The sequence below is a fragment of the Thyridium curvatum genome (assembly GCF_004353045.1).
Source record: "Thyridium curvatum strain D216 chromosome Unknown NODE_7_length_750237_cov_83.650653, whole genome shotgun sequence".
Classification (NCBI taxonomy): domain Eukaryota; kingdom Fungi; phylum Ascomycota; class Sordariomycetes; order Thyridiales; family Thyridiaceae; genus Thyridium; species Thyridium curvatum.
In genome coordinates, this window is record NW_022156762.1 from 345,914 (window position 1) to 373,429 (window position 27,516).

Below are 27,516 nucleotides of genomic sequence, written 5' to 3' on the forward strand. Positions count from 1 at the left end.
GAGATGAATGAGGTCTGGGTAGCCGCTGGCTGCTTTGTCTGGCAAGCACTGGACTTCTACGTAATTGCATTCATGACAATGGCTGGGGTTATTGTGTGTGTGTGTGCTTTGTTCTATTGCGGTCACAAAGGCGACGTGACCAGATGACCGATCTTCTAACTAACTATGTACGGAGCACTCACTTTAGGACATGAGTGTGTGTGTGTGTTTGCGCTCGTGTGTGCCCTGATTTAGGTACGGAGTAGGTGCTTGACAAATGTGTGAAGAATGCATCCATACAAGTCCAAATCCCGGCCATTGTCAGACTTGTTCGCCATGGCTCACTGCCACCAGCGAGACTGGCTCCAATCGATGAACTAATTTAGGATCCATGGATACGTGGAGTGTTCAGGGGTTTCCACGCAGGGGCCAAGGGAGTCCATGTTCGCACATGGCCAATAGGATGGCTGTGCCTGGATTGTGCGAGCCACTCCCGGGAATCTAGCGCCATCGGACCTTCTACTTGTACGGGCATGGCACCTGGTTTACTTGTACCTACTCTACTCCGTAAAGTACTGTAGGCCTGGTGTACTGTGCCCAAACCCAGCAGAGAAAGTACCTTGCTCCATACAAGTACATTCATTCATTTGCGAGAGAGAGTGAGGAAAAAAAAAAGTGAATAAAATCCCTCCCCAGTCTCCTCTTGGATTTTGATGGCATCACCAGAATTCCAGCCGGTGGCAGCTGGCCTGTCTTTTGGCTGGCTGCCCCTAGCCTTCAATTTTCTACCACGTGTTTCCAAAAGAGACTGGCTGTGAAATCGAAGGAAACCGGGCTTTCCCCATGCTATCATCCCATGCCATGAGGTCAGAGGCTGTCGCTGGAAATACCTTTCGGTATGGATGGAGAGCCTACAGTACCTGAGGACTTGTCCACTTGCATGTGTGTGTGTGTTGTGCCCTGTGGTTTAATGATGCACCTCGCGGATCTTCATGCGATCGACGAGGTTTGGATCAATAAACAGCACTGCAAGCCGGCATTCGACCCACCATTGCCTGCACACAATACTTATCAACACAGCAGATCCGGCTCTTTCTAAAGCCCACACCAGCGAGCGGTCCGCGCCCTTGTTGCTTGGGAGGCTCCTGTTGGGTTTCTGGTGTTGTGAAGTCGAGGAAAAACATCTGCCGATCTTTATCCATCCATCAATCAATCTGCGTTGTGCAAACAAATCAAGGTTTCGGGTGTTCCTGGATTAGCCTACGGAGCACCCCGGTACAGCTGCAAGCGACCCGAGCCAGGCTTGCCATGTGTTCCGTCAAAGTTCTCCAGCTGCTGTGTGCCTCGGGACTCGGGAGCCAAAACTGTGGAGGCGCACGGACCAACAGATAGGTAGCCGTGCTAGACCTAGGTAAGGTACCTCCAGGAGCTCCCTGATAGCGAGTAAATGCTCCGTACCTCCCTTATTGACAGACTGAGGGTAGTTATCGTTCCCCTCATCGTTCCCCTCATCAAAGCTCCAGTCGTACCACACCAGCACCAGTGCTCGTACGACACCTTTCCCAAGTTCCGTCCCTCCGAGGCACTCATGCCGTCAGTCGGGACGAAGAGTTCAGTTCACTTCGGTTTAGCTTAGCTGGGTAGCATTTGACTTCAAGGGCAAAACCTTGCGCAACCGCCGCACTTCTGACCCCGTTTAGCTCGCCAGCTGATACCCAAGCAAGAAGAGGAACTCAACCCCCAAGACATCATGATAGCCCGCTCTGCGGCTACGGCCAGGGTCCAGCTTACCTTTCGACGCGCCTCAAGAGTGCCATCCGTCCATGGTTCTCTGATTTCGCAACGGCCCTGCGCCTCCCACGCCGCTCGTTTTGCCTCTTCCCATCAGAGGTCTCGGCCAGCGAAGCTGTCTCAGTGGAAGGCCAGTTCATCACCACCTCGAGCCCGGGAGGCTCGAGACGCCGGTCCTCGGGATACGGAATGGCTACCAACGTCCCTGCAAAAGGCCGGCAGGCTCTTGGAAGCAAAGGCTGGGAAGGGCTCCGTCGTCTTGCGATTTGAGCATGTCGATCAGCCAGTGCTGCTGTCCACTCTGTGGCTGCGCGACAGCTGTCAGTGCGATTCTTGCGCGAGCCCTTCGTCCGGACAGAAGCGCTTCGCCACGAGCCAGGTGCCTGTTTCCCCCGAGATAAACGACGTCTCCGTGAGAGACGACGGCAGCTTGGCCATTAGATGGGCGAGTGACTTCATGACTGGCGATGCGCACACCTCGACCTACTCGTGCGAGTTCTTGTTGCGTCACCTGCAGAGGCAAAGGCCGAAAACAAAAGACGCAAGGTACTTTTGGGACCGGCAGCGCTTTGCCGACCAGTTGCGGCCGATCTCCTTCTCCGACTGGATGAACAGCGACGAGCACTTCTGGCGCGGCCTGACCAATCTCTACCAGACCGGCCTGATCATTCTCGAGAACGTCCCCCATTCCGAGACGGCCGTCGTGGACATTGCGAGCCGCATCGGGCACTTGCAGAGTACCTTTTACGGGCTGACCTGGGATGTTGTCTCCAAACCGCAGGCCGAGAACGTCGCTTACACCAGCGAGTTTCTTGGCCTTCACCAGGATCTCATGTATTACAAAGACAGCCCCAAGATTCAGTTGCTGCATTGCCTGCAGAACGACTGCGATGGCGGCGAGTCTCTATTCAGTGACGGCGCCAAGGCCGCTCTCGAAATGGAGCTTCTCCATCCCAACCTTCACGCTCAGCTGATGTACTACAAGGTATATTACGCCTACGACCGCAACGGCCATCTTTATCACCGCTCGCGCCCCGTCATCCCCAGTCACTTCTTCCATACCCGCGAGCTGGCTTGGTCACCCCCCTTTCAGGCGCTCTTCGACCCTCCGTACCTCGATCCGGCTCAACACGACGACCGTGCCCTCTCGACCACATTCCACAAGTGGAGAAGGGCTGCCGGGGTATTTGACGCCATCATCAACGCTCCCGAGAATGTCTTCGAGCGCCGCTTCAAACCTGGAGACTGCGTTTTGTTTGACAATATGCGCATCATGCACGGTCGGCGTCAGTTCAACACTGCTTCCGGGCACCGATGGCTCAAGGGCGCCTACGTCAGCAAAGAGGAGTTTGTGAGTAGGACGATGCAGATCCCTGCAGAGTTTGACCCTCCCTTACCTGCGAGCTACAAGCTGCCGGAGAGCGACTGGGCGCAGGTGCGTGGTCTTTTAGGTTCGTCTACTGTGACGGATCAGAGGCGTAGCAGGAGCGATCAGCAAAAGACACGAGGTTGACACATACGTCCATGGCAACTCTAAAGTTGCCTCAAAGCCAAAGACGAGGGCTTCATTGCATGTCCTCGGGTTTGCCACGGCGACTGATCATTGAATTATCAGGTCGCCGAGCGTCTCAAAGAAAAAAGGTATGGGAACAACAGCCGGGCATTCCTCAATTCGAGGACAAGGAAAGAGAGGGAGGAGGGGAAAAGAGAGAGGGGACAAGAATTTTCTTGCCATGGATTTGTATTAGATAGATTGGTATATCTGTCTACTCTATTCATGTTCGTCAGTCTGCCTCAGTCCACGCGATCCTTGCTTCCCCATCGATCCGACTGCGCATGGCCGTTGGCAGAGCGGACAGCACGGGACGAATCATCGACTTGTTTGGCATTTATCCTCACGACGGACATATCTGTCCGCACTCTAAACTCCTCCCCTCTCCAGTTCACCGTCGCCCCCAGTAGCACCGCCCAAGTCCAGATCGGGAGCGCGAGAAGCTCGCGCCCTAGCCAAGCCAGTAGCCAGCACCCAAACGGCCTGTGCTGGCCACCGCGCGCAAAGGCCGGTGTGAAATCGTCGCGCTCGACGCTTCGGCAGGCGTGCAAGCGGATGTAGACGCACCGGTCTGCGAGCATCCACACAGACAAGGCGGCGAGCCACAAGGCGCCCATGGCCGCCCATGTCTGCGGCAGGCCTGTGTGGAGATGGACCCAAGGAATGGTGGTCATGGCGAAGGCCAGGTAGAGACAGCACAGCACTGATTCGACGCCAGGCTCCACGAGGGTGGCGGCGATGACTGTCCATTTCCTCACACGCAGCCATCGGACCCGGCGGGCAACATAGGCGGCGATAGACATGCCGGCCATGGGCTGGATGGCGACATCGCCGTAGACGAGCCCGTGATTGGCGAATCCAGGCAGCGATGAGCGCCACAGCAGATCTCCAATCAGGTGGTCCTCGCAGATGATAGACGAGAAGAAGTCGAGGCCGCGCCCTCGGCAGGCCTCGGCCGGGGACAGGATAGGGTTCTGCGCCGGATCGGTCAGACGCTCGAGGTGAGACTTGCGAAACATGTTGCTCTTGCCGACGACGCACGGGGCGACGCCGACTATGTTGATGGCGCTGTAAAACTTGGCGTGAGTGGTGGCCATGAACATCTCTTCGAGGCGTCCCCCCGCACCACGGCCGGGGCGAAGCCCGTCGCGCAGGCCGGAATCCGGGTCGGAATCGGGTGACAATGGCCGCCGGGTCTCGGGGATCGGTTGGTGGTCGGGCACGTCGACGTCGACGACGAGCGGAAGTTGGTGCACGAATTTGAAGGGGGTGTGGATCTGACCACGGGGACCGAAACCGCAGAGCTTGTCGACCATGCGGCCGGCGACTCCCCTGCCCACCCAGACATTACAGTCCACAATCCATACGAGGTCTCCCCTGGCCTCCCTATAGGCGCGGCTGATGTTTCTGATCTTGGGGTTGGGCCCCAGGTGGTCGAGAGCGCCGTGTGAGCCGCGGAGCCGGGGATCTTCCGTCTCGATCAGGAGGCGGCTGTCGAGCCCGGGAAAGTCGGCGATGACCCGTTTGATGGTAGGAATGGCCGGGTCGTCGGGCGAGGCAACGCACAGGCGGAGGCTCAGCTTTTGCCGGGGATAGACTTGGCGGAAAGTGGAGGCGAGACAATCGTAGAGACCGGGCTCGAGTCCCTTGACAGGCCGTATGATTGTAATGTGTGGCACCTGGGCGTCGTCTAAAGAGGGCGATATGGGCCGGGGCGGTGGAGAAGAGCATGTACGGAATCTGTTGCAGAGCGTCAACATGAGGCTATCTCGAAACGAGTCGCGCGGCGGGCAAGAAGGCGGCATAAGAAGGAAGAGATACGCGAGGGCCGTGCAATCTGGGCAGGCAGCAGACTCACAACGTAGATATCCCGACTAGCTGCACCCCAATCACGGTGCAAGCCCAGACTGCGCAGATGTAGGCGGCCCCGAGCACAATGGGTGGTGAGGCTTGTAGGTCGGACATGGCGGTCGGAGGAACGGTCGAAGACCCGGAAGGGGCAGAAGCGGGAGGGACCAAGACGGAAAATGATCTTTGGCGATGGGCTTCTCCATGGATCGCATGGATCAGGGGCAGCGCCGGGGCACACTCAAACCGCGGCGGGCAGATCTCGCCCGGAGCGCGGATGAGAATGGGTTGGGGCGGTGCGGTGTGGTCGCCGGCAAGATTGCATCCCCTTTGGCCCCCTTCGAGAGGTGGCAATAGAAGCTAGGGTTGTGCGAGGGCGAGATAATACTCACCGGCTCCCCGCTCCTGGGGGTCCTGGCAGCTCCAGTCTCTTTCTTCCTACCCCTTCCGATCTTCCCGGTCGTCGTGAAGTGCTGGTCGAAGTTAGACGTAGGTCTGGTCTGGTAGGGCAGTGAGTGTGCTGTTTGTTGCCGGGCCCGGCCCCCCGGTCCTCTGCAAATTTTGGAGTACCTTACCTTGGGGACGTGTATGGAGTACAGTAGAGAGAGGTACCTTAAGTTACCTACCTATGTACTTAAGGTATTACATGTACCGGACCTACCCACTCTCGACTCGGTTGATCCAATCCAACCTGGGAAGCTTTTCTTGGGCTGTTTATCTGGGCGGGCTGGGTTGGTGACCAAACCTCTTCAGCTAAGGTACCTAGATTACCTTGGTGCCCTAAATTACAAAAGACCAAGCCCTGAGATAGAGCTACCACGGTCCCTAATCAGATCCACTAACTTTTCATTCCACGTCCATGAGCCTTATTTTTACGCACTTACTTAGGTAGCTCCTTTGGGAGACAGGGGATGGATCAATGCAATGGACGTCGTGGGTCAAAACGAAGAAAGGGAAAAAAAAAATCTTCCTCCTCTTCTGCCCTCGGTCAACCGACCCGTCCGTCCACCCTCATCCCAGGACAGGCATTCTCTCACACAAACAATGTTGCTGCACCGAGCGATGCGACAGGCGCTCGGCACAGTCAAGTGTTGATGGGAAGCAATTGGCATCGCATCACCTCATTTCCTGCGGGCCAACGGAACTTTGCGCGACTACCGAGAGACTGGCCAAAGCCGATGTGCCACCCTTCAAGGCAGAGGCGAAGCTTTGACTGATATCTGAACACGGCCGGGCTTGCTGGACATCGCATTCTTACCTTTATCCATCCAGATGCGACACTTCACGGGGTACGTATACCAACCAAAGTGCAAAGTCTGGTTTCCGTCCGCGACGACTACATGGACACCGGACATCCACCCCCCCCCTTCACCTGGGCCTCTCTACCCCCCCCCGAGATACCCAAAAAAACAGCTGATCGAGCTGTGGCCGTGTATTCCTCAACGCAAGTGCAGAGAGTTGGAGGACCGTCGAAGCGGCGGGGCGCGGCTGTGCGGCTTTCGCAGTGATGATAAATTCCAAACATTGGTGCAGAGAGAGTCCTCAAACCACTCTCGATGACTGCCCTTTTATAATAGACTACAACGGTATCTGAGCGAAAGCATGAGCAACTGTACGCGCATGTCCACGGACGTCTTGGCCGGAAGCGTTCCCCTTTGTTATGCTCTCTCCAACATCCAAGGCGTATCTTGGCTATGTATCTGACAAGCTGCTCTACAGGCCAGACTTGCTCTCCGATGACCATGGCTGATCCGAGCAACTCAAAACTGCCCGACATGCCGTCCCTGCCGGAGCAGCAGCCAAACAGCCCCCACGGGCCCGTGGGGAAACCCCAGTCTCAACGACCCCAGACCCGGACCGCAACATCCTTGCAGAGGGCATATACTCAGCCGGCCCCGTTGAAGACTTTCCCTCTCCCGACCTTCTACCCGAGCAATCCCGTCTCGCTGGTGCACCTAGCTTGTGCCTGGTTGACGTATGCGCTCTTCCCGCCCCCTCGTGAGCCCGCAACCATACACCAAGGAGTTTGGTCGCCTGCCACTCGGTCCATCCACGTCACCAACCCCGAATCTATGCGAGCGCTCTGGGAGCAAGGCTTCTTCGGAAAAGGAAGCCTGAGTAGGAGTGAGCCCAACTGGCTCAAGCGGGAGCAAGTCAGGCAGGGCCTCGTCGATGCCAGTGTCAGCGAACTCCACACTCTGAGACGACGAGAGGAACGAGCACGTGCAAAGTGGGAACGGGGCAGGACGGAATTGGATGCTCTCGAGCAGCAGCTGCTGGTCGAGAATCCATTCCCAGTCGCCAATCCAGGTGCAAGATCTGCACAGCTACCGGCGCAATCCCCCTCTCCGGCCACTGTCCAGCCGCGACAGCAGACTGCATTCGCCGGGCACGGGTTCGCTGCACCAGTCAGTCCTCAGCGGCTTTTGGCGTTGCCCAACTCTGAATCCGACCTGGACAGGAGCATTCTCTGCATGCAAGAGGAAAACAACGCCGCTGCTCCATCCGGCCTGTCTATATCGAGGCTGGATCATCATGACGGCCAAGAGGCTCGATTGCCAGATTCCGTCTTCCCCATTCCATTAAAGGATATCAGCGATGGCATGGCCAGGCCGAACCAGCACCTCCTGGCTTCTCACGCCGATGCCACCGAACAGCCCTTTCCTCTTCACGTCCACACCAACGGCGACTCTGAACCAAAACGCCTCAGGCACCAGAAAAGTGTGCGCTTCTCGCCCAAGGTCGAATCTACCACGTTTCAGCTCTCAGACCCGCCCAGTCCGCACCGCTCCATCCCAAACGCCTCCAAGGGCAACGAGGTTGCCACAGTCGTCGATGTCCCAGCACCCGGCAATGGTAACCCGTTATGCAGCGCGCCGACTGCTCGACCCGCTCTCGAGACGAACTGGAAGGCCTCTCACGGCCAGCTAGCCAAGGGCCTGGACCCCTATCCAATCGAGGACAAGGAGCATTTGCAGCTTTCACCGGAAGAAGCATTCTATCTGGTCTTTGCCATAGGAGCGTTGTCGGTTGTTGATCCGCGGACCCAAGCCCCCTTATCGGCTGGCAAACTCCTCGAGCTCTTCCGAGATCAGTCGCACTCGTCCGCTTCATCTCATATATCTCCCGATGACCCTTTTCTCGTCCATTACGTAGTCTATCACCACTTCCGGTCCTTGGGCTGGGTCCCGCGCCACGGCATCAAGTTTGGTGTGGACTGGATGCTCTACGACAGGGGCCCAGTCTTCAATCACGCCGAGTTCGGTCTGTTAATCATCCCGTCGTACTCGAACCCGTATTGGACAGCACAGGGCACCGAGGCCTTGAGGCCCTCTTGGCGCTGGTTCCACGGTGTCAATCGCGTCTTGACTACTGTCTTCAAAAGCCTAGTTCTTGTCTATGTAGATATACCACCGCCATCCACCGCTGTAGACTCGACTGGCCAGGACATCCCTCACTTGCTTGGCAGGTACCAAGTTCGAGAAGTGATGATCAAAAGATGGTCGAGTAACAGAAACAGAGCCTAGATGCACCGAGGATGCGTCACGCTACAGGACGGTCAGGTGACGGGGACTGACTTGGGCTGATTCCTCTGAGTCTATCGCACATATACATAGATGATAGCTGGTGATTACACCGCCCAGGCTAGAGAGATTCTACTGAGAAACCCGTGTAAAATGTAAACTTCACGGCCATGTTCGCCAATCTGGCCCGGCTTGCTGGCTGTCAAGCGGGGAAACAGTTGACTGCGATGTGAGTCGGGAATCAGTTCAGATTCAGTCTCTATTCACTCACTTGAGTATTGCTGTCTCTTCACTCTCGCATCCGTCACTCAGCGAGCAATCATGCTCCTCTCATGAATATTTCTCTTCTCCAGACTACTTCCACCCCTCAAGACACCCGCTGCCATTCACTACATCCTCTGATGGCTATTGCCTCGCAGCCCTCATTCTCCCCAGTTTCAGTGGAAAGCATCTCTTGAAACTCTCACAACACCCACCGCAAGGTTGTTGGTGTAAGTGGTTACGGAGTACTTCACATTTACAGAGGCTCCGGTCTGAACTGACAACATACATGGGCTTTGGAGAACAGGATGGCTGGTGGGCAACAGGCTGATCAGGGTACACTGCCCGACCCTCAAACCCTTGCCCTACCTCGCTTTACTCTAGTCGCGGGTGCTATCCCAACAGAGGTTGCACGGTGCCTCTCGACTCGAACACTATGGGGTGACAGCGAGGACAGCGAGACGACTGTTGTGGTCAAGAACCTGGTAGTGCTTTTCCAGCTCGTAAACCACTACCAAGATTGCTGGCCGCAGTCTGACGACGACACAGGCACGGGCGCCCGGTTCTTATGGGGAGAAATTTATCGGAGCTGGACCGGCAACAACCACACCGGGGGTACAAACATCGCTGAGCTCGCTGTTGGAATCTTTACACATGCTCGCTATGTGTATCTGCTCGAGGTTGAGAGCCATGTCGATCACATCATGGAGCCAACCTGTCCACTATTTGCCCTACTCTTGAAGCTGGTACAAGAAGCCATGAGCTTCGGCAAGACTGGCAAGCCTGCTCATAGTCTTCTGCCCCAGGGCAGCCTCTCAGCTCGCCGAGTCCATCGCGCTATTACCTTCAACAGGCTCGTTCAGCGGGATCGAGACAGCCTTTTTGCACACATGTGGCCAGCAGTGTCCAAGAAGAGCCGCAGTAAGTTTGTTGCTTGTCTTTCCCTTCCCGCCGGGGTGTTCTCCATCTCACGAATTGGCATGACTAGTTCCGGAGCCTTCTTTCGCCGAGACTCTTCTCCCGCACCTTTTATCCATCGTTGATACGGCCTCGCTCATCAAGCGAGATGGTGAGTGATCAACTTCTTTTCCCTACAGCACCTACGCGTCAAGAAGAGTGATGTTTGACACCAGTTGCACAGGCCCGCCTTTCATGCGTGAGGAAGAGAGGCACGACTACCACGCTGTCCTGCGCTTTGTCAAGTGGATCGATCGAGCTAGTGCTTCTATCAAAGGCACCGGCCGTGGAGAGGACCAAGACCAGCTACTTGAGCATGACTGTAGAGAGTCCGGAGGCGGGGTAGATGTCGATGCTGCCCAGGGGATCAATGGGGAGGGCGCAATGGAACAGGCTGCCCAGGGTAGAGACCGGGAACTGTATCTGACCCTCCAACTTGAGACGGCTCGCCCGCATGAGACCACCGATGTCCCTCATGCCTGTTGTTTCCTGTTCTTTACCGCTCGTGGCAGGCTGGGGGTGAACATCGACGTTGTTGCATCACCTGGGTGGGTCGCTAAGGATCTGATTCAGGAGGTCGGGCGACGAACGCCACATTCCACGGCAGAGGGCCGCAATGATGTCGACTTGGCCCCGTTTCTGAGAGCCAGAGATGACGAGGGCGACCAGATTAAAGCATGCCGCATCCGGGTCTCTTCGATTTCTCTGGGCTCGCAAGATCCCGGCCCACTCAGGACCGATGTCGTTGTCTCGGGTAGATTAGAGGTCGGCGACGAACTCCTTGTCGGCGTAGAAAATGGATGGAACCTGGACGGCCCGTTCGCATCCTCGGCTGCGTAATCGAGTCAGTCCCTTCCGACAGGGCTGGACCCCGACACGATGTTATGCACTAGACGATGGCATCCCCCCAAGGACGAGGCTAGGCCATCAGGAGAGGGGAGGAATGGGCTGACCTCATGTACAATCGAATGGCTGCAGGCGCAATTCATGTTTCCGGCATTTGTTCTGCGCTTGGCCCTTACGAGCTCGACATGCCATATAATAACACGGATAAGACGGGATCGCTTGTTCATTCCCACATCTCGAGGCCATCAAAGGGCCAAGGCTATCATGAAGATTACAATCAAGACTGCCCGACTGTTGGAAGGGAATCGAAGATACCATCTCAATTTGCTATGAATGCGTGTGACTTGCTAGAGGCAAGATCTCACCGCTGCGTTGCACATGATCTGTTCTCTGTTAGGATCTCAAATCTATCGTGCGTAAGTCATCGTCATCAAAGCTGTCTTTCCCATACAAGCCCAGGGGGTATAAAACGCCTCAGAACGCCAAGCCTTCCCATCGTATCTGGATGGAGTCGCGAGAGCAAAGCCCTTTCGGAGTAGAATTTACCATTTCCTGGCCTCCACACCCTCGGGCGGGTGTGTCTCCACTGTGCGGCTTTTGACGTCATTCCAGTCGGTGCTGAGAGCGGTGCCATTGCTCTCTGTGAAACTCTTCATCATGGCGCGTTGCTGCTCAGGCGTGCTGTTGGCATACAACTGCTTGAAGAACTGGTTGACATCCTTGCCATCGTCGTCGTCCTCGGCAGCTGCGATATTGTCCCAGTCCTTTGGGCCTGATCTGGAGCTGGTAGGATAGACTGGGGCGAGAGTCCGCTTCTTGTCCGCCGGCGCGTCGTTTGATTTGGCCGCCGCCGTCTCATGAATCGTCCCTGTGGGCTTCTCGGGTTCGCTGGAGCATGCGGTTGAGTCTAGCTGCTCCTTGCTGATCGAGCTCTGCTCCGAACCGGACGGACCCTGAGCCCCAGCCTTCTTCTCGTCTTGACGACCCCAGGTGGGCCACTTGGCGGGCTCTGCCTTCACCAGCGTGAGCTCGATTTTCTTGGGCGTAACAGAATACTTGCAGGCAGAAGGGTTGATGGAGCCTTCGAGCTGGAGGGCCGTGGGGGGTAGGGTGAATTCACCGACGAGGATGTTGGCGAGAGTGACCTGGATGACACAAACAAATTAGAGAATTGGTTGTAAAAAGTGCGATCCAGCTTCATCAACGATACGCACCCTGCGATCTTGGAAGTGAACAGTGAGCTTCTCCTTGTCTACGCCGGCGATAAAGATGGTCAAGTTGATAGCTGCGAGGGTCTGGTAGAAATCCACCTTGAGAGCCGTGTCAGGCCGCTTGACTGGTCGGGGGCGTGGATTGCCTGTAGGAGTATCCCTGGCGCCGGCCTGAGGAACACCGTGCCCGGCGTGGCCTCCCTCGTCTGCGCCCTCGGAAGCCACAGGCTCCTTGGGCACTCGCAATACGGTGAGCTTGCGGCGCTCGTCGCCAGCTGGAAGGCTCTCCAGGGCGGCAAGGGCTTGGCTCCGCCAAACATAGGCTCTTGTCCATTCGGCAACTGTCGTCTTGCCCTGGCCCAGCGCGGCCGCCCCTCCCTCCGTCTTGGGCATCTGCGATGTATCCTTGATCGACTCGAGAGTGGCCAGGTAGTAACCATTGTCGTCGACGTTGTTTGCGACGGTGTCCGCCTCCTTCCGGAGGTTCTTACCCTCAGCCAACTGCATCGACCAGAGGCAGCAGGCGTCCGAGTCGGCGAAGCGACCCATCTTGTGCAGGATTACGGCTCGGCGGTACTGTGCCAGTATCATTTGGTCTCGGCTGGCGGGTTGCTGTCGCTCCGAAGCGATCAGGTATGCTCGCTCGGCATCGGCGAGGGCTTGGTCGAGCTTGGAAGACTGCTGGTAGGCTTGGGCACGGGCGAGAAGCCAGGCCGGCGATTTGGCGCCCTTGAGGGCATCTGTAAGCAGCTTCACTCCCTCTTCCCACTTCTTCTGCTGTACGGCCCCGACGCCCTTGTGGCCCAGGGTAAAGTGCGACATGGCGATGGAGGTGAAGTGCGCGTGGGCTGTGGGAGACGGGTGGTGGAAGTGGTGGAAGGGAAGGGAAGGGAATGTCGTGGCAGCGTGGCAGGGACAGTCCAAATCCTCGGGTGACTGCCTTCCTCTGTTGCCGGTCAGAGCGCAGGTGAGGAAAAGGCAAGGTTTGCCCTGTTCGTGTCGATGTCGGCAGCTTCAAGCCGGGGTTGTCAACGTACAAGTTGGTAGAGTGAAACAAGGAAGTTGAAAAAAGATTGGGTGTAGTTGGTGGGTTGGGTGCAGGATGCGTCCACAGGTATGGCTGAATGTGGAGACGGGTCGGACTGTGGGGGAAATGGATCCTTCAACTCCTACGGTGTGTGCTCTAGGCAGCTAGCTCACCAAGCAGCCAGCCAGAGATGTGTTATCACCTAGGTTCCCCAGTGCTGTCTTGCTTGGACCTTCGTCCATCAGGTTAATTAATGTGTCTACCTTGCTTTCCGTACATCTTTTGCGTGCGTACGGACGGGCTTCCTCAGAAATAGCCAGGATCACCGTCACTCACGCCATGTTTGCGATGATACAGAGTCAGGGGTAAACAGATGTCACGTCTCGCACCGGAGGGTTGATGGAAAGATCGAGATTATTAAATTAGCTATTAGATTGGCCCCCTCGCACCTCAAGGCTCCGCCGGCCCGCCCTTGTCAATCAGTTCCCGCACCGCAACATCATCGCGATTGGCCACGGTCCAGATCTCTCTGCGATGGCAAGCACTCGCCGTGTCTCTCCTGACCATGTATGGTATGGAGATGCACTCACCATTCAGCCTTTTCGTCGGGGTATTTGCGCGAGAATTGGCCCAGCGCCTTCATCGGAAAGATGAATTTGTAGTTGGGGTACGAGATCATACAGCTCTTGTTGAAAACGCCCTCGATCGCTTCCTGGAGCCATTCACCATTGGGCTGCTGTCGCTGCATCAAGAGAGAGATGCCCTTACGCAACAGCCCAACGTCGGGATAGCCCGCATTCATGAGGCCAATGAGCGCCCACGCAGTCATGACAACTTGGGAGCCCGACTCGTGCTCAGTGTAGACCATGTCGGCACAGGACTGCCACCTGTGTTAGTTCCACAGTCTTCCAAAGGGGTGGACCACGCTCCCAAGACCGATTACTCACCTTGTAGCTCTCTGACCACCCACCGTCGCCCCGCTGCTTCGAGATCAGGAAATCGCAGGCCCTCCTCGAGTGCTCACTGGTTTCGTACGTCTCCCCGATGCTCGCCAGGCTCTCTAGGGCAAACATGGTAGCGTAGGTGAAGCAGATACCCCAGTTGCCGTACCAGCTGCCGTCCGGCCGCTGCACTGACTTGATCCAGCTGACCGCACGCTCGATGAAGCGCTTGATCTCCTGCGTCCGGTAGTCAGGCCAGTGCTTCTGAAACAGGGACAGCGCCGTCACTACGGCCGTGGTGCATTCGGGGTAGTTGTATTCAACCATGATGCCGCCAAACACTTCGGCGGCGTTGAGCATTTCGAGCCACTCGCCGCCTCGCGGTGGCTCGTACGATGCACATCCTCCCGAGGCGCTCTGGTACGTGAGGAGGGTGTCAACGGCGTCGAATATGCGCTGGTCTTCCAGCAGAGTCGGGTAGCCTGGCGTCTTTTGCAGCAGGATCACCGACTTGAGGGCTTCTGATATGCAGTCACTGACCGCATAGCCCTGGTCCTTGTTACTAAACGTCCACGCGCCCTTGCTCTGCTGCCTGTAGCCCTCGACCTGGTACGGGCAGTTGTCGCGGACCTGCTGGCTGTCCAGAAACTCGAGGGCCTTGAGCAACATAGGCCTGAACCGATCCTCAGTCTGCAGCCCCGCATCCATGACAGCCTGGATGGCGAACGCCGTGTCCCAGCACTGGACGCCATTGGTCCCGTTGACCAGCATGCCTTCGTCCTTGACCCAGAGAAACTCCTGCAGCCTCTCGCGGTGTCTGCGGACCGAGTACGAGTCGGGCCCGTCGCGAATGTAGCAGCACATCATGTTGAGTGGGTTGTTGACCGGTGCGAGATCGGCATAGTCTGTGTTTAGGTCCTCGTAGTCGATCAGCTGGCTGACCCTGGCCTCACCAGCAGCGGCGATGCTTCCGGTCCGCAGGAACGGACCCCAGACGTTGACAAGCACCCAGTTTGCCGTGTTCAGCAGCCAGGACTTCGGGTGATAGTTGTCAATGGCGGCGATCGTATTTCGATTCGCAGCCCAGTCAATCTGGTCGTACGGCTCCACGTAGAGCTCCTTCCGCAGCTCCAGAGTCAGCTCCGTCTCCTCGCACACCCACCTCTTGGACCAGATGTACGACATGGGCACAAAGACCTGTCGCATGTGAATCCACCATCGCCAAGGAGCAAAGGGCACCCAGTCGGGCAGCAGCCAGAACTCGGGAGGCACGGGGTTCACAATGTCCCAATCGGCCAGCCCCAGAGCGGACAGCCAGAACTTGGCCCAGTGAGGCCCATGGGTCGAGCCTCCGAGCTTGTGCAGTCTTGCACGAGCCTTGGTCATGCGAGGGTCGTCGGCTTCGACGCCAAGGATACGCAGAACGACGTACGTCAGGCATGTGCCAAAGACGGTGCTCTCGCCCTCAATATGCAGCCCCCAACCGTGCTGTGCCGGGTGCTGGAGAGAAAACAGGTAATTCCGAAGCTCAACGGCGTGCGGCACGGGGATCGGCGTTTTGGTCATGTGCCACGCAAAAACAACCCCGGGCAGCAGGAACATGGGGCCTCCGTACTCGCAACCCCAGTTCCCCGGCGGAAGCTGCAGGTGTTTGAAAAACTCAAGTCCATTGCGAAGAGACTGCAGAGGGCTGTCGGCCTTGGGAAGATCCGGCAGACCCTGTATTTGCAAAGAGGCACCGCGTTAGTCTTGCATGCTGCTTGACCGGCAGGTCGAGGGATAGTCATTCACCGTAGGCAGGCCCAGGTACCATTTGTCTGCGTAGCTCTGGGGCCAGTCTTTGATCTTGTCGTCGTCTTCGAGGTAGTGCCAGGTGTGGCGTCCTTCCTCGTCGAGCATTCGCCAGCGGGAGTGGTCCGTTGTACTGGGCAGCCTGAGTCGCTTCGCGTGGCCGTTGGTCTCTGCCCCGACCCTCTGCCGTTTTCGCGGTGTGTGTTGCGGCTCTGCCGGGAGCTTGGTGAGGTGGCGCCCGCTAGACCGCGTCGTGACCATCGTGACGGCCGTGTGCTGGTGCCTCGTAGTCGCCAAATTCGTCCCCTTGGGTGAGCACTGCGATCGCACTCTGCGCACTCTCTCTCTCTCTTCTCTCTGTCTCTCCTCTCTCCGTCTCGTCGTCGTCGTGCGGAATGTAAACTAAACAAAGGGGGCGGGGAGCCAGGGCCGCCTTCACAGCGCATGCGCTGATCACATGCCATAGTTACTCCGTAATTTCTTCCGGGGTGCGGATTAGACAATTCCAAACCACCCGCCCCACCTGCTGGTTTGTAGCGGGGAAAGGGCCTCCAGCCCTTGGTTACCTAAATTGCTAAATTAGGGCTGCCGCGCTCTCTGCCTTGTAGGGGCTAGCTTTCGCCTGGGCAAGGGACGAATCCCATTAGAAGCCGCATCAACCTATCACGGGCAGTTTGTCGCTCTCCTCAGCAGGAAATCCCTATCTATCCCTTTAGACACCGTAGAAACACTCCAGTGTTTTTTATCCACTGGTCTTTCAGAGACAGGTATCTTCTACAGGGATTTCTTACCAGAGAGAGCAACAGTTACACGCGATGTGTTTCTACAGCATTTAAAGGGATAACATCCGTGGAAGAAAGGCATCGGAGTGTTGCTGCGGCTTTGAAGGGTCTATCAGCTACTAGTGGTTGACAGGCTGATCGCGGAACTTCAGGACCGCCGAGCCTTGAACCTAGTCGTGTGGTGACCAGGGCCGGTTACGCACAAGCCGAGCATCCAGTGAGCACTAGTCTGGGACAAAGTGAACAGCCCTGGTCGGGATACCAGGTTACCGGACGAGGATCTTGGGGCGCCGAAGCACTATTTGGAGGCTACTCAGCCGTTCAAGATGTTGACGATGAGGCTGAGGCCTCAGCAGCGGCATTGCTTATGGCATTGCAGAGTGGTTGATCTGATGTAGTTCTGGGTGGCCTGGAAGCCGAAAGGCAACCTTCACCCTTTGCTCTAACGTGCTCGACTCATTAATCTTGATTATCACTAGCCCGGAGAGCACCAACCCCACGCCGTCTGGCCTCCGTTCCTGACCATTAGGGTCGGTCAGTCGACAAGCTGCTCTGTGCGGAGCAGTGTCAAATTTTGACCTGGAGTTAACTCGGAAGTTGCTGGGGACGGGAGTCCTGCAAATCCAATGGTAAATCCAATCATTGTGCTCGGGCTGTCAAGGAGCACTCTGAGCGCCTCACATTCGCTCAACCGCGTATTGGTCGTCACTACAATGGCCGACGAAATCGAAAAACTACGGCGGGCTCTCGCAGACGCCGAGTCTCGTGTGCTGGAGGAACAGCGACGACGCGAAGAGGCCGAGCAAATCGCAGAAACATCAAAGGCACAAGATCTTAGCTCTTACCTTGAAGCTTGCCACGCTCTGTCTCTTGCCATCGACATGGTCACCGATCGATCACTGACCACACAAGGCGACACGACGAACCCGGTCGGCCGAATCTATCCCAAGCGCATTGTTCCGTGGGACGACTTTCCTGTGAGGCAAGAGGAGATCTGGAACAAGCTCGAAGACCCTACCTTCCTTTCCTAATACCAATTCCCGTCCCAGCATCAGTTAGACTACATACGGTCTCTAAACACACCGATCAGCAGCGAACTCAGGCTTCAGTCCTTTAAGTATGACACTATCGAGAATGTAGTGCAGAAGATCATTGATGTGCTGTACTGCAACCGGCTGTTACAGGACCGCCTTCACTTATAAGGCACCATAACATTCAAGAGCCACATAAACCTCGGTGTTGACGGTGGTAGTCTTTCACACTCGCTTAAGTGTATGTCGCTTGCTGATAGTGGTGGTAGAGGTAGGGAGTCGGCCTTGACGTTGTCTGCACCGCCTCGGAAGACCCGTCGCATGGTCAGAGGAAAAGGGAACAGAGCAGATCAGTTCTGCATATATAAGACCTCAGATGACGCGCGTATTCCCACAACAGCTATCGAGTACAAGGCTCCACACAAATTGAGCCAAGAAGAGGTGGTTACAGGGTTAGTGTCGGAGATACAGCCAGAGCGAGACGTGATCAACAAGAGCGACGGGAGCTTCTTATTCGCAGCAAAGACGCTTGTCGCCGCCGTCGTCACCCAGCTCTTCCCCTCACCTCTGCAGCACGACATTGCATTAGCACATTTCGTTTGCGGCTGGTCGCATTTCTGTGGCCGCCCTTGGCACCCAATCCCAGTTGTACACGATGACCTACTTGCTGCATGTAAGGAATGGCGAGCACTCTTGATGCGGTCAGTATCGTCTGGGTTGCGAGAGAGGTCTGTTGCCTTGGTAGGGTAACCGAGAAGCAGTCAAGGCTCACGTATCAGGGTAATAAAGGCTCATCATCTGCACTCGGAGCCCGAGCTCTAGAGCATCTCTCTTTGGCCTCTTATACGTCCAGTATTAAAGCCCGATTGGCTATTTATGATGATCGTTTTTACTCGTCGGAGTAAGAGAAATACACACTACACAAGTTAGAGATGAACGTAGTAACCACAGAAATGTCGACTTACCTGATTATGACGTAGATGCAAGTTGGCCAGCGCCCGTACAGCAGCCACCTGTCCGGTCGCGTCCGGCAATCCGTCCTTCAGGCCGTCGGCCATGTGAGGTGGGAGCTCTGCCCTCCATGTATCAAGTCTCCGGAGTATGGGACGCAGGATCGTGTCAATATCGTGGGCGTCGTCATGCCCAAAATGGCACGTGCTGGTCGCAGCATCGGCTTGGATGATGGTGATCTTGATGCGGGCTGTGAGTGAGGCCGCATCGCTAAACTCCTTGAGGTCTTTAGGTAGAAGCCCTGCTTATGAGGGGTAGTCTAGATCAACCTGGTTGATCTAGAGTGCTGATAGTAGTCTTGTCTGTGTACTAGTAATTCTATTGATATAAAAGGTTGATTACTAGACTTATTTATAATTCTCTTGCTTAATAGATAAGTAGTTAGCTGATATAGAGGTTTTATAAAGTTATAATATATTATATATCTATCTATCTATTTTATTTGTTTTTGATATATCTATTAGATATAAGCTAAGTTACACTATTGATATAACACAGTTAAAAGAGACACAATGAACACAATATCTATATTCCAGAGACACTGTGACAGTTCCTAATGATAAGGACATAATTATTATCATGGATTGATTAAGCACGGTCCCCCGGCCATAAAGGCCCTCAAGCCCGACAGCCGTCTCCGATATAGGTCTAAGGCCCGGAATCAGTCCCGGACTTTTTGACCTCTCGACCATGGTTCGGCCTGTGGCCGGCCAATAAGTCAACTCGTCTGGACGTCTGTATGCATAAGTTTGTGAGTATATATTATATATATATATATACTAAGCTCTCTATATATATATACTGTCTTTTATCTATTTAGAGAGAATAAGTAGAGGGTCTATAGCTTAAAGTTAGTAACCTATCTAAGATAGCTATAGAGGATATATTTATACTATTAAGTTTATTATCTTAATATACTCTACTAAAGCCTCTTTATAGGGCACTTTAAGCAGGTCTAATGCTTGCTTAAAGAACTCTATACTAGAAATGATATTAGAAGTAGATATAGATTTAATAAACTCTAGTATATAGCCTAATAACACCAGCTTAACTTAAGCTTTCTGCCTATTAATAGATATACTAAAGATAAATATAAGAAGTAGTTAGTAGAGATATATATAATCCTTAGACTGTACTATATTAGTATCTTAGTATATACTATCTAACTATTATTAAAATCACTTTAATTAAAACTAGTACTAGTCATACCTAATATATATAAGAAATTAATCTAGAAGGTAGATAACATAAGGATAAGGCAGTAACTTAAACATACATTTCACATCTAGATAGAAGATTAACTCTAGGATGTATATATTGACCTAAGAAAAGATACATACATAATATATTAGAGTTCAGCATAAAGTACTTATAAGTTAGAAGTTTATGTGAGGAGCCATAAGCCAGATCGCTCCCTAACAAGGAGTACTGGTCCGCCCTTATGTTATATATCTGTTTCAACTTGGATATAAAGAGCTTGACAGTAGAGTTCTCGACCAGAGGACTGAGTGGCCGCCTGGCGACTGCCGGGGCCGTCTCTTCCGGGCTATTGCGCGGTGCAGGCTTCGAGCTGGTCCTGCCGGGACCTGACGTCGACGCAGCAGCAGCGTCTTCAAGCCTTTTAATATAGCTCTCTATGACAGTCACTTTCTTATTATAGACTGCATAGGTGCATAGCCGCTAGGCCAGTGCGCAGTTCTGGCATGGTGTCTCTGTCATATATCGAGTCAGAGATATGATATAAGATACACTATGACAGGGCATGTGATACAAACCTCTCGAGCACTTTGTCTTCTGCTTATGATATCAAAGGCATGAGTTCCCCCGGTACTCACGCTTCCTGCGCTCCAAGGGCATCCTGCGTTGATGTCGTGTCGATAGGCTTTCCATGGTATCTGTTGGTCAGAGAGCATCGAGCATACGAGCCAAGGATTGCGGGGATGCGGAGGCCAATATCGACGGCGATTCTGGTCGAAACGCCTAGCGCGAAAATGATAAGAGCCACGCCATTGGACTCGAGAGACTAACATGGTGGATAAGCTATCCGCGTGTTCAACTCCGGCATGCTGTCCTGGATCACCGGCATCAGCGTTCCCCTCCGACACCGCTGTCCATGATCCATACGATATAATGGATGGGAAGATTAGGTGCTTCTTACAACCCCCGTGATGGTAGGCACCCATCCTTGACGTGATTCAACCCAACATGGCTGGCGTGACCACTACTCGTGTCCGAGACTTCATCGGCTACGGTGAAAGCCCACCAAATTTTTCGTGGCCGGGAGGCAAAAAGGTCGCCATCAACTTTGCCATCAACTATGAAGAAGGCACGGAGCGTAACCCCTTGCTGGGTGACAGCTCCCGCGACTCGCGCACCTGGGTGAGGAGCGCTCTCCCTGATAGCGAGCGCGACCTCAAGCAGGAGGGCGAGTACGAGTACGGCACGCGAGTCAGCATATGGCGTTTGCTGCGCCTCTTCAAGGAGTTCAACGCTCCTTTTAGCGTATTTCTCTCATCCGAAGCTCCCACCGTCAATCCGGCCCTGGCAGAGAGGCTCAAGACCGACGACTGCGACGTCATCTCCCACGGCACCCGTTCCATCAGCCGTATCGGCCTGACAGGGGAGATGGAGAGAGACGACTTGAGGCGTTCCATTGACCAGACCCTAGAGCTCACGGGCAAGCATATCCTCGGTGCTTTTCCTCGGCCGCCCATCACCGACAACAGCCGCCGCGTCATGGCCGAGGAAGGTCTCCTCTACGACTCGGCCACCACCAATGACGACCGCCCTTACTTTGCGGATGTTTCTGGCCGGCCGATGCTTGTTCTTCCCTACGCCGTCGACACCAACGATGCTCGCCTCTGGGGCGGCCAGTCCGGTCCCGGCTACACTGGCTCCACCGACTTCTTCGACTACCTCAAAGACGCCTTTGACATCTTGTATCGCGAGTCTGACGAGAGCGGGACGGTCATGTCGATTGGCCTGCACGCTCGTATCATGCGGCCTGGACGGGTGGCTTTCATATTGCGCTTCCTCGAATACGTGAGCAAGTTTGAGGGTGCGTGGATTGCGAAGCGTAACGACATAGCGGCTCATTTCGCAGGATTGTTTGCTCCGGACAACATGTGGAATCTTGACAAGGTGTCCCTTATCAAGTAGAATTGTCATTCAGAAATGATGCAAGGCCATCGTTATCAAGCACTTCTATTAAAGAAAGAGCACGAGAAAGCCACATCTTGAAGATCAAAGCCCATAGTCGGTGACCATGTTGCCAACTTCATGGATCACTCAGGACGGTACCATCGATGCCTCGTGAAAATAACTCGAGCCAAATTAAGCAGGTCTGTCATTTGTCGGGTCTCGTTTTTTTTTAAATGAGGTACTCAGTTCTCGGGGTCTCTTCTTCTCCTACGCCCTCTGCTCGGCCCATCTGGCCCTTGAGCGAGAACTGCAACAAGAGCTGGATCATCTTTATCTCTGTCATAATGATGAACTCTGACATGTCTATTCGAAGATTGGCGTCAGTTATTCACAGTCATATTATGTGAGATTCCACCAAAGATGAGGATGCACGTACCGTTGCAGGTTGTCTGGTCTGGGATATTTGTGTTCTCGATCCGGGCAAAATGGGCAGACATATCCTGGTGATTCATGGATAAGGCCGTGTCTGATCATCTCGTTCTTTCTTTTGAAGCCCTTCCCACCCTCTGAACGGGGACAGCCCTGCACAGGACAGTAATGCGGGCGATTTGTGGAGTGCAAGTTGGCATGGCTGTTCAATAGGTACTGAGTCTGAAAGGGTAGTGCGTTGCATCCCGGCACCTCGCAAACATATTGACCGGTGCTCGTTGGAGAGTGGCCTTCTTTAATAGCATTGCTTCGTTGTATAGCAAGTAGCCGTTCTTGCTCTTCTCTGACGGGCGGAGAGTTGGTATCCAGCTGAAGTCGCCTCGACGGAAGAAGTGCGTTCCTGACAGTATCGACGGTTGATTTGACAGCGCTCTCAAGCTTCCCAATATACCGTATGAAGTTGCAGTCGGAAAGACCGGGCTCAGGAATGCCGTTGACGAACAGATCGTCGTGCTTATGTAGCACTTCCAGCTCTTCTAAAGTATCTTGGCCAACGAGGATGTCGAATGAGAGAGTGTCAAGGACAAAGAACTCGACTTCTATCGGGTTCCCACGCGGAATGAAGCCGCGCACTGAATCAACCTCGCCAATCGCGAAAGAGGCTTTCACTGACCCGGAAGTATAAGCAGTACTCCCATCGGCAAATTCGAGGACCAGCTCCTCTTCAAATACTTGAAGGCCGCGCTGCTTCGCAAATGCAGGGCTGATGAGGTCTACATCTGAGCCTGTGTCTGCATTGGCACAGCCAACAAAAGTATCGATACGGCAAACCAATCCCTTCCGTGGGATGCCGAGACTATTTACCCTCAGCATCTGCACCGAAGGGACGGTCTGCTGCACCAATAAGTCCTTGTACTTCGTGAACACCTCCGCTTCCTCGAGGAACGTGGCTCCCATGATTACAGGCACGACCAAAGATTCGAATACGTAGACCAAGCACTCGAAAACCGCAACAGTCGCCTCGTCAAGCCCTACAAACGAGCACGAAAATGAAGAGCTGGCGACCGATCGGACGACTTTTCCGTTTGCGAGAGAGAACGGTTTACCTTGACCGGATGGCTCCAGGGGGAGTCCAAGGCTGGTAGCAAGTTCGAGCGAGATGATATTATCAACCGAACCTGTATCAGGGCAGCTCATAACGGGGCTTGATTCGGTGTCGGCCCGGATGATAAGTGGGAGAGCCACACGCGTACGGGGCCCCCGAGTAGATCTTCGTACTCGTGACGGTGCGAGCCTCTGTGTGTCCTGTTCCTCCGCCAGTCTCAACGTGTCCCGTTCCTCTTGCCAAGTTGGTACTCGTGTTTTCGTTGCCAACTCTGATTTGTCTGAAATAGTATCTGGCGAGTATAGTGAGGGTGAGGAGGATAGCGAAGAGGAAGACGAGGGTAGTTGGAGCGACAGGAATTCCTGGTAATCTGGTGAGTCTATCGATGTTAACGTTGGTGATGGTGGTGGTTCAAAGTCATAGGTAGAGGACGTAGATGAGCTATCAGTTTCGGCTGTAGCAGGTGATAAACTCGGGGTAGGCGGTGCATCATCATGGTCAACCTCAGGAGACGATAGTACATCGTCATCAAGGTCTTCTGGTAGAACTCGCAGCTGCACCTCGTCCGCAATAGTAGACCCAAGTTCTGGAGCCATCATCTGTATGAGGAGGCCATCTTTTCTGCTCGGCCTCCATCTAGCTAGCTTGGAACCAAATCGTCGTCGCTTTGAGTTGCCGGAAGTCGTCGATCGCAATGCCGGCGCCCAGGGCGAGTTCTAAGTCACACGCGAACAATTAGCAGCGTTCTAAGCACTACAGTACAGTCACTATTGACTCACGATATCCAGTTCCTCGTCTGTGTCGGATTCGTATAACCCATAAGCCTCCGGTCCAAGATCAGAGAGGTTCACGCGCTTCGCCACAAGCCCTGGTGATGACGGAGGGCCATAGTCTCCATCCGTGTAATACTCCATGGCAGAGTCCTACTTCTCAGCGGCTTCTTCGCGGATGTTCTTCGCAAAATTTTGACCCAGGCATGATTAACCGGACCGTTGTAGTATTGTTGCTTATGCTAGATCTGTTGCGAGTCACGAGGGAAAAGATTTCACAGATTGGGACCAAGAACAAAACAGGCGGGGGAGGGGAAGATGGGCACAGCCACCAGGGCGTGACTACGTATGCAGCTCGCTGTCGAATGACATGCTGGCAACAGCAGCATAAGGTCGCTTTTTTATGTAGGCATTTCGTGAGGCGCACCTCATATGGCCCAACCAGCTCCGGTTTGAACGCAACCTAGTGGGTAGGGCTTCACGTCACATTTGCGACGGTTTTGTGACTCCAAACTTATCAGGACTACTATCAGCCGACACAAGATATCATGTCGACTATTGATGTAGGACACGGCCCGAGGCTGGGTCCCAGTACAAGTCGACATAGTAACGACAATCAAGATGACAGGTCGTCTGCCCGATCTCGACGCTATGCAGACTCCAGCACCATGTCAATGTCTCTTCAGGACTTGTCAAGCACCCATGAGCCCAATAGCGATACACGGACCCATCTCCCCAAAATCTCAAAATCCAGGGTTGATGCACCGGGCTTGCCATCCTTGGCCAGTTTTATGGCAAGCGACCCAGATGGGACGGCTTCAATCTTCAAACGTTTCAATCGCCTCGCAGCCAGGAACTTGCTTGCTCTCCAAAGTGAACTTGCGGAGTTGCAGTCTCGCTTAGACAGGTATGACGAAGAAGACAAGCTTACCGCCGAGACAATGCAGTCCCTTCGCAACTGGCAAGACTACAAGGCGAGGGCGGCAGACCAGCCAGAACGGATGGAGTTGATGTCGGAAATAAAGAGTGTGATGAAGGAGTATCGTAAGACAGACAGTTCGCTGGGCGGAAGCCTTGATATAGCAAGCTAACGAGCACGAAAATAGGCGAGGCACTGCTTTGTGAGCACAGACTTGCATGCATCCAGCCTCCGGAGCGGAAGACCTTGAAGGCATTCAGGTCAACATTCTACACCGATGGCCCCGGCTTTAGAGAGCCTTTTCCACTCCTGGGTGGATCTAGTGCATCTCTTTACGATGATTCCAATGACTTAGTCGCTCTGCAGTCCGTTTCCAGTCCGGACAGACTCACTACCTTCGTCCAGAACCAGTTTGGATTCCTCTTCCAGGTAAGTTGAGGAGGTTCCCATTCAACTCCATGTAGATAAGGCTGCCCTTCCACTGACTTTACGACTGACATGAACTAGGAGAACGTCCATGACAATGGTTCCGGTGTGCCGACGGTGGCCTACGCATCTGCTAGAAAGCTTGCGACCTTCATTACATACTTGAGTACATTTCTCGCCACTTTACTCCTCTTCGGCGCCATCTTGATACTCTACAAAGCAAAGTCAGACAGCGTGAAGTTGGGACTCATCGCTCTATTCACCTTACTCTTTGCCGCTAGCATCGGTCTACTCACGAACGGGAAGAGATCAGAGGTGTTTGCATCAACGGCAGCGTACGTCACTGATCATCTTCTGGGCTTGACGTGTACATATTCTAACCATCACTGAAACCCTAGGTATGCTGCGGTGTTGGTAGTGTTTGTCAGTGGAGATTTAGGAAGTTCGAAAGGCTGAAGGAGAATGTGGTGGCCCAGTGTACCGGACGAAGTTGTTGAATCCTTACTATGATCTTTAAGCTAGCGAACATGCTACTAACAAATGGATATCAAATGACGTCGCTCCCTTAAACCTTCTCCTCGAGGCTTGTCTCTGTTGCGGGCTGGAATGAGTTGATAAGGTACGACCTAAGCTCAACCCTGCTTCGCCACCCAACTCGAGGCTTCCTAACTTCCATCGGATGCTCTCCACGCGCGCTAGAGACACTTGAAATGACAGCCCATTTGAATGGTCTGGTGTTTACGGAAGAATCTGAGGTTGGTACGCGAACACTCAAACCTTGAGCTAGTTTACCCTATACCGCAATACCAAAAACGAACATCAACCCAAGGTTCACCGTCTGGGATAGAGGATCAAAGCGGATCCATCGTAGTCCCCAGGAGAGTGTTTCACTGCTTGTGCAGGTAACCAGGGGGTAGTGGGAGGCTAATGGGGGCACACTTTTGGACGCCCGTCAGCCCCCAAGTCTAGTGTCGGAAAAGTTGACGGTTCGTGATCAATTTCTACTTAGGCTACTTTTAGACCAAACGGGTCATCCACTATTAGGTAGTGGGATAATCCTTGGAACTACTGTCGAAGAAATTGCGCGGATGGAAGTCCTGCTTTAGTGTTTGTGACCCCTAACTGTTCCACTGCCCATAGTACGTACGATACGTACTATCAAGCAACCAATGACTAAGAGACTTTGACGAGTGGCTCTGGAACCTGTCTAATGCTGTCATCCCGTCCTGGTCACGGATGTCCAGCCGGGCACCCATCTGTACCAACATTCGAACGGCTGCTCGCAGTGTCGGTTCGTGTCCATCTCTGTTCCCAAGTATGTGGTGAAGTGCTGTCCGGTGCTTTGCGTCAACTGCATTGACATCTCTGCTTGCACCTAAAAGCAGTTGAAAGGCCTGGAGCCGAGCGATAAATGGTTCGGGGTTGAATGAAGGTTGCTCAGTGCTCTACCAAAGGTGATCAAAGGGGTCTCTCCTGCCATGCTACGAGCCTCGGTGTCAACCTGCATTTCCAACACGATCTGGACTACTTTGGGTGATAAGCCGGCAGAACTATGTACTGTACAAGAAAATCGTCAGCGGTTGCCTGTACCAGAAGTTGCTATCCGTTCTTGTAACACTCATGGGGCTATGTGCTATGTGTTGCGGGCGACAGACACAGGTTATTGCCAGCCAAGAATTGTGGCTCTTCGACTTGTGCAACGGACCAAAGGCCTCGGCTGCACCCGGCCGGACTTCCCTGTTTTCGTCCAAGACCGCTGTGTGATTGACGTTGGCCACCTTGACGGGGTACAGCTCGTCACGCAGCACGCAGATCCCGGCTGCAAGCTTCGCCCTCGCCACCGCCTGCTTGATTTTCTGGTGTTCAGCCTCATCCTGACATACAATCAGGGTTGTGAAATTAGTTAATTAGTTTAGTTAGTTAAGTGAATTTAACTAACTACACTGTAGTTAGTTAATTAACTAACTAATGACTACAAACTACTAACTAACTACTAACTAACTAATTAAATAATATATAAATAAATATAAATAAAGATTTTTTTTAAAAAAAAATCTAATTAAATTTATAAAATATTTATTTAATAAAAGAAAACCTTAAAATCTATTAATATAAGAAGTCTATCTATTTTATTTATTTTTAATATACCTATTAGATATCCCTCTTAAAGGGTT

General features: G+C 53.8%; 7 protein-coding genes across 7 annotated transcripts; 5 read left to right on the forward strand and 2 right to left on the reverse strand.

Annotated features, from left to right (window-relative positions):
* Positions 1-1,729: 1,729 nt before the first annotated feature.
* On the forward strand, positions 1,730-3,283 carry E0L32_001833 (uncharacterized protein; the record flags this gene model as incomplete). Its single annotated transcript, XM_031135956.1, has 1 exon — positions 1,730-3,283. One exon carries the CDS (start codon positions 1,730-1,732, stop codon positions 3,281-3,283), a length of 1,554 nt encoding a protein of 517 aa, XP_030989969.1.
* Positions 3,284-3,564: 281 nt separating this feature from the next.
* E0L32_001834 (uncharacterized protein) lies at positions 3,565-5,287 on the reverse strand (the record flags this gene model as incomplete). Its single annotated transcript, XM_031135957.1, has 2 exons — positions 3,565-5,062; positions 5,181-5,287. 2 exons carry the CDS (start codon positions 5,285-5,287, stop codon positions 3,565-3,567), a joined length of 1,605 nt encoding a protein of 534 aa, XP_030989970.1.
* A 1,658-nt stretch (positions 5,288-6,945) lies between these two features.
* On the forward strand, positions 6,946-10,752 carry E0L32_001835 (uncharacterized protein; the record flags this gene model as incomplete). Its single annotated transcript, XM_031135958.1, has 5 exons — positions 6,946-8,639; positions 9,114-9,185; positions 9,263-9,876; positions 9,944-10,024; positions 10,097-10,752. The coding sequence occupies 5 exons, from the start codon at positions 6,946-6,948 to the stop codon at positions 10,750-10,752; spliced, it is 3,117 nt and encodes a 1,038-aa protein (XP_030989971.1).
* Positions 10,753-17,223: 6,471 nt separating this feature from the next.
* Positions 17,224-17,541, forward strand: E0L32_001836 (uncharacterized protein; the record flags this gene model as incomplete). The annotated part of the gene is made up of 1 exon (XM_031135959.1): positions 17,224-17,541. The coding sequence occupies one exon, from the start codon at positions 17,224-17,226 to the stop codon at positions 17,539-17,541; it is 318 nt and encodes a 105-aa protein (XP_030989972.1).
* Positions 17,542-20,757: 3,216 nt separating this feature from the next.
* E0L32_001837 (uncharacterized protein) lies at positions 20,758-21,711 on the forward strand (the record flags this gene model as incomplete). The annotated part of the gene is made up of 1 exon (XM_031135960.1): positions 20,758-21,711. One exon carries the CDS (start codon positions 20,758-20,760, stop codon positions 21,709-21,711), a length of 954 nt encoding a protein of 317 aa, XP_030989973.1.
* A 211-nt stretch (positions 21,712-21,922) lies between these two features.
* Positions 21,923-24,141, reverse strand: E0L32_001838 (uncharacterized protein; the record flags this gene model as incomplete). The annotated part of the gene is made up of 4 exons (XM_031135961.1): positions 21,923-22,056; positions 22,130-22,142; positions 22,189-23,943; positions 24,007-24,141. 4 exons carry the CDS (start codon positions 24,139-24,141, stop codon positions 21,923-21,925), a joined length of 2,037 nt encoding a protein of 678 aa, XP_030989974.1.
* A 524-nt stretch (positions 24,142-24,665) lies between these two features.
* Positions 24,666-25,798, forward strand: E0L32_001839 (uncharacterized protein; the record flags this gene model as incomplete). The annotated part of the gene is made up of 4 exons (XM_031135962.1): positions 24,666-25,041; positions 25,104-25,345; positions 25,424-25,677; positions 25,741-25,798. 4 exons carry the CDS (start codon positions 24,666-24,668, stop codon positions 25,796-25,798), a joined length of 930 nt encoding a protein of 309 aa, XP_030989975.1.
* Positions 25,799-27,516: the final 1,718 nt, after the last annotated feature.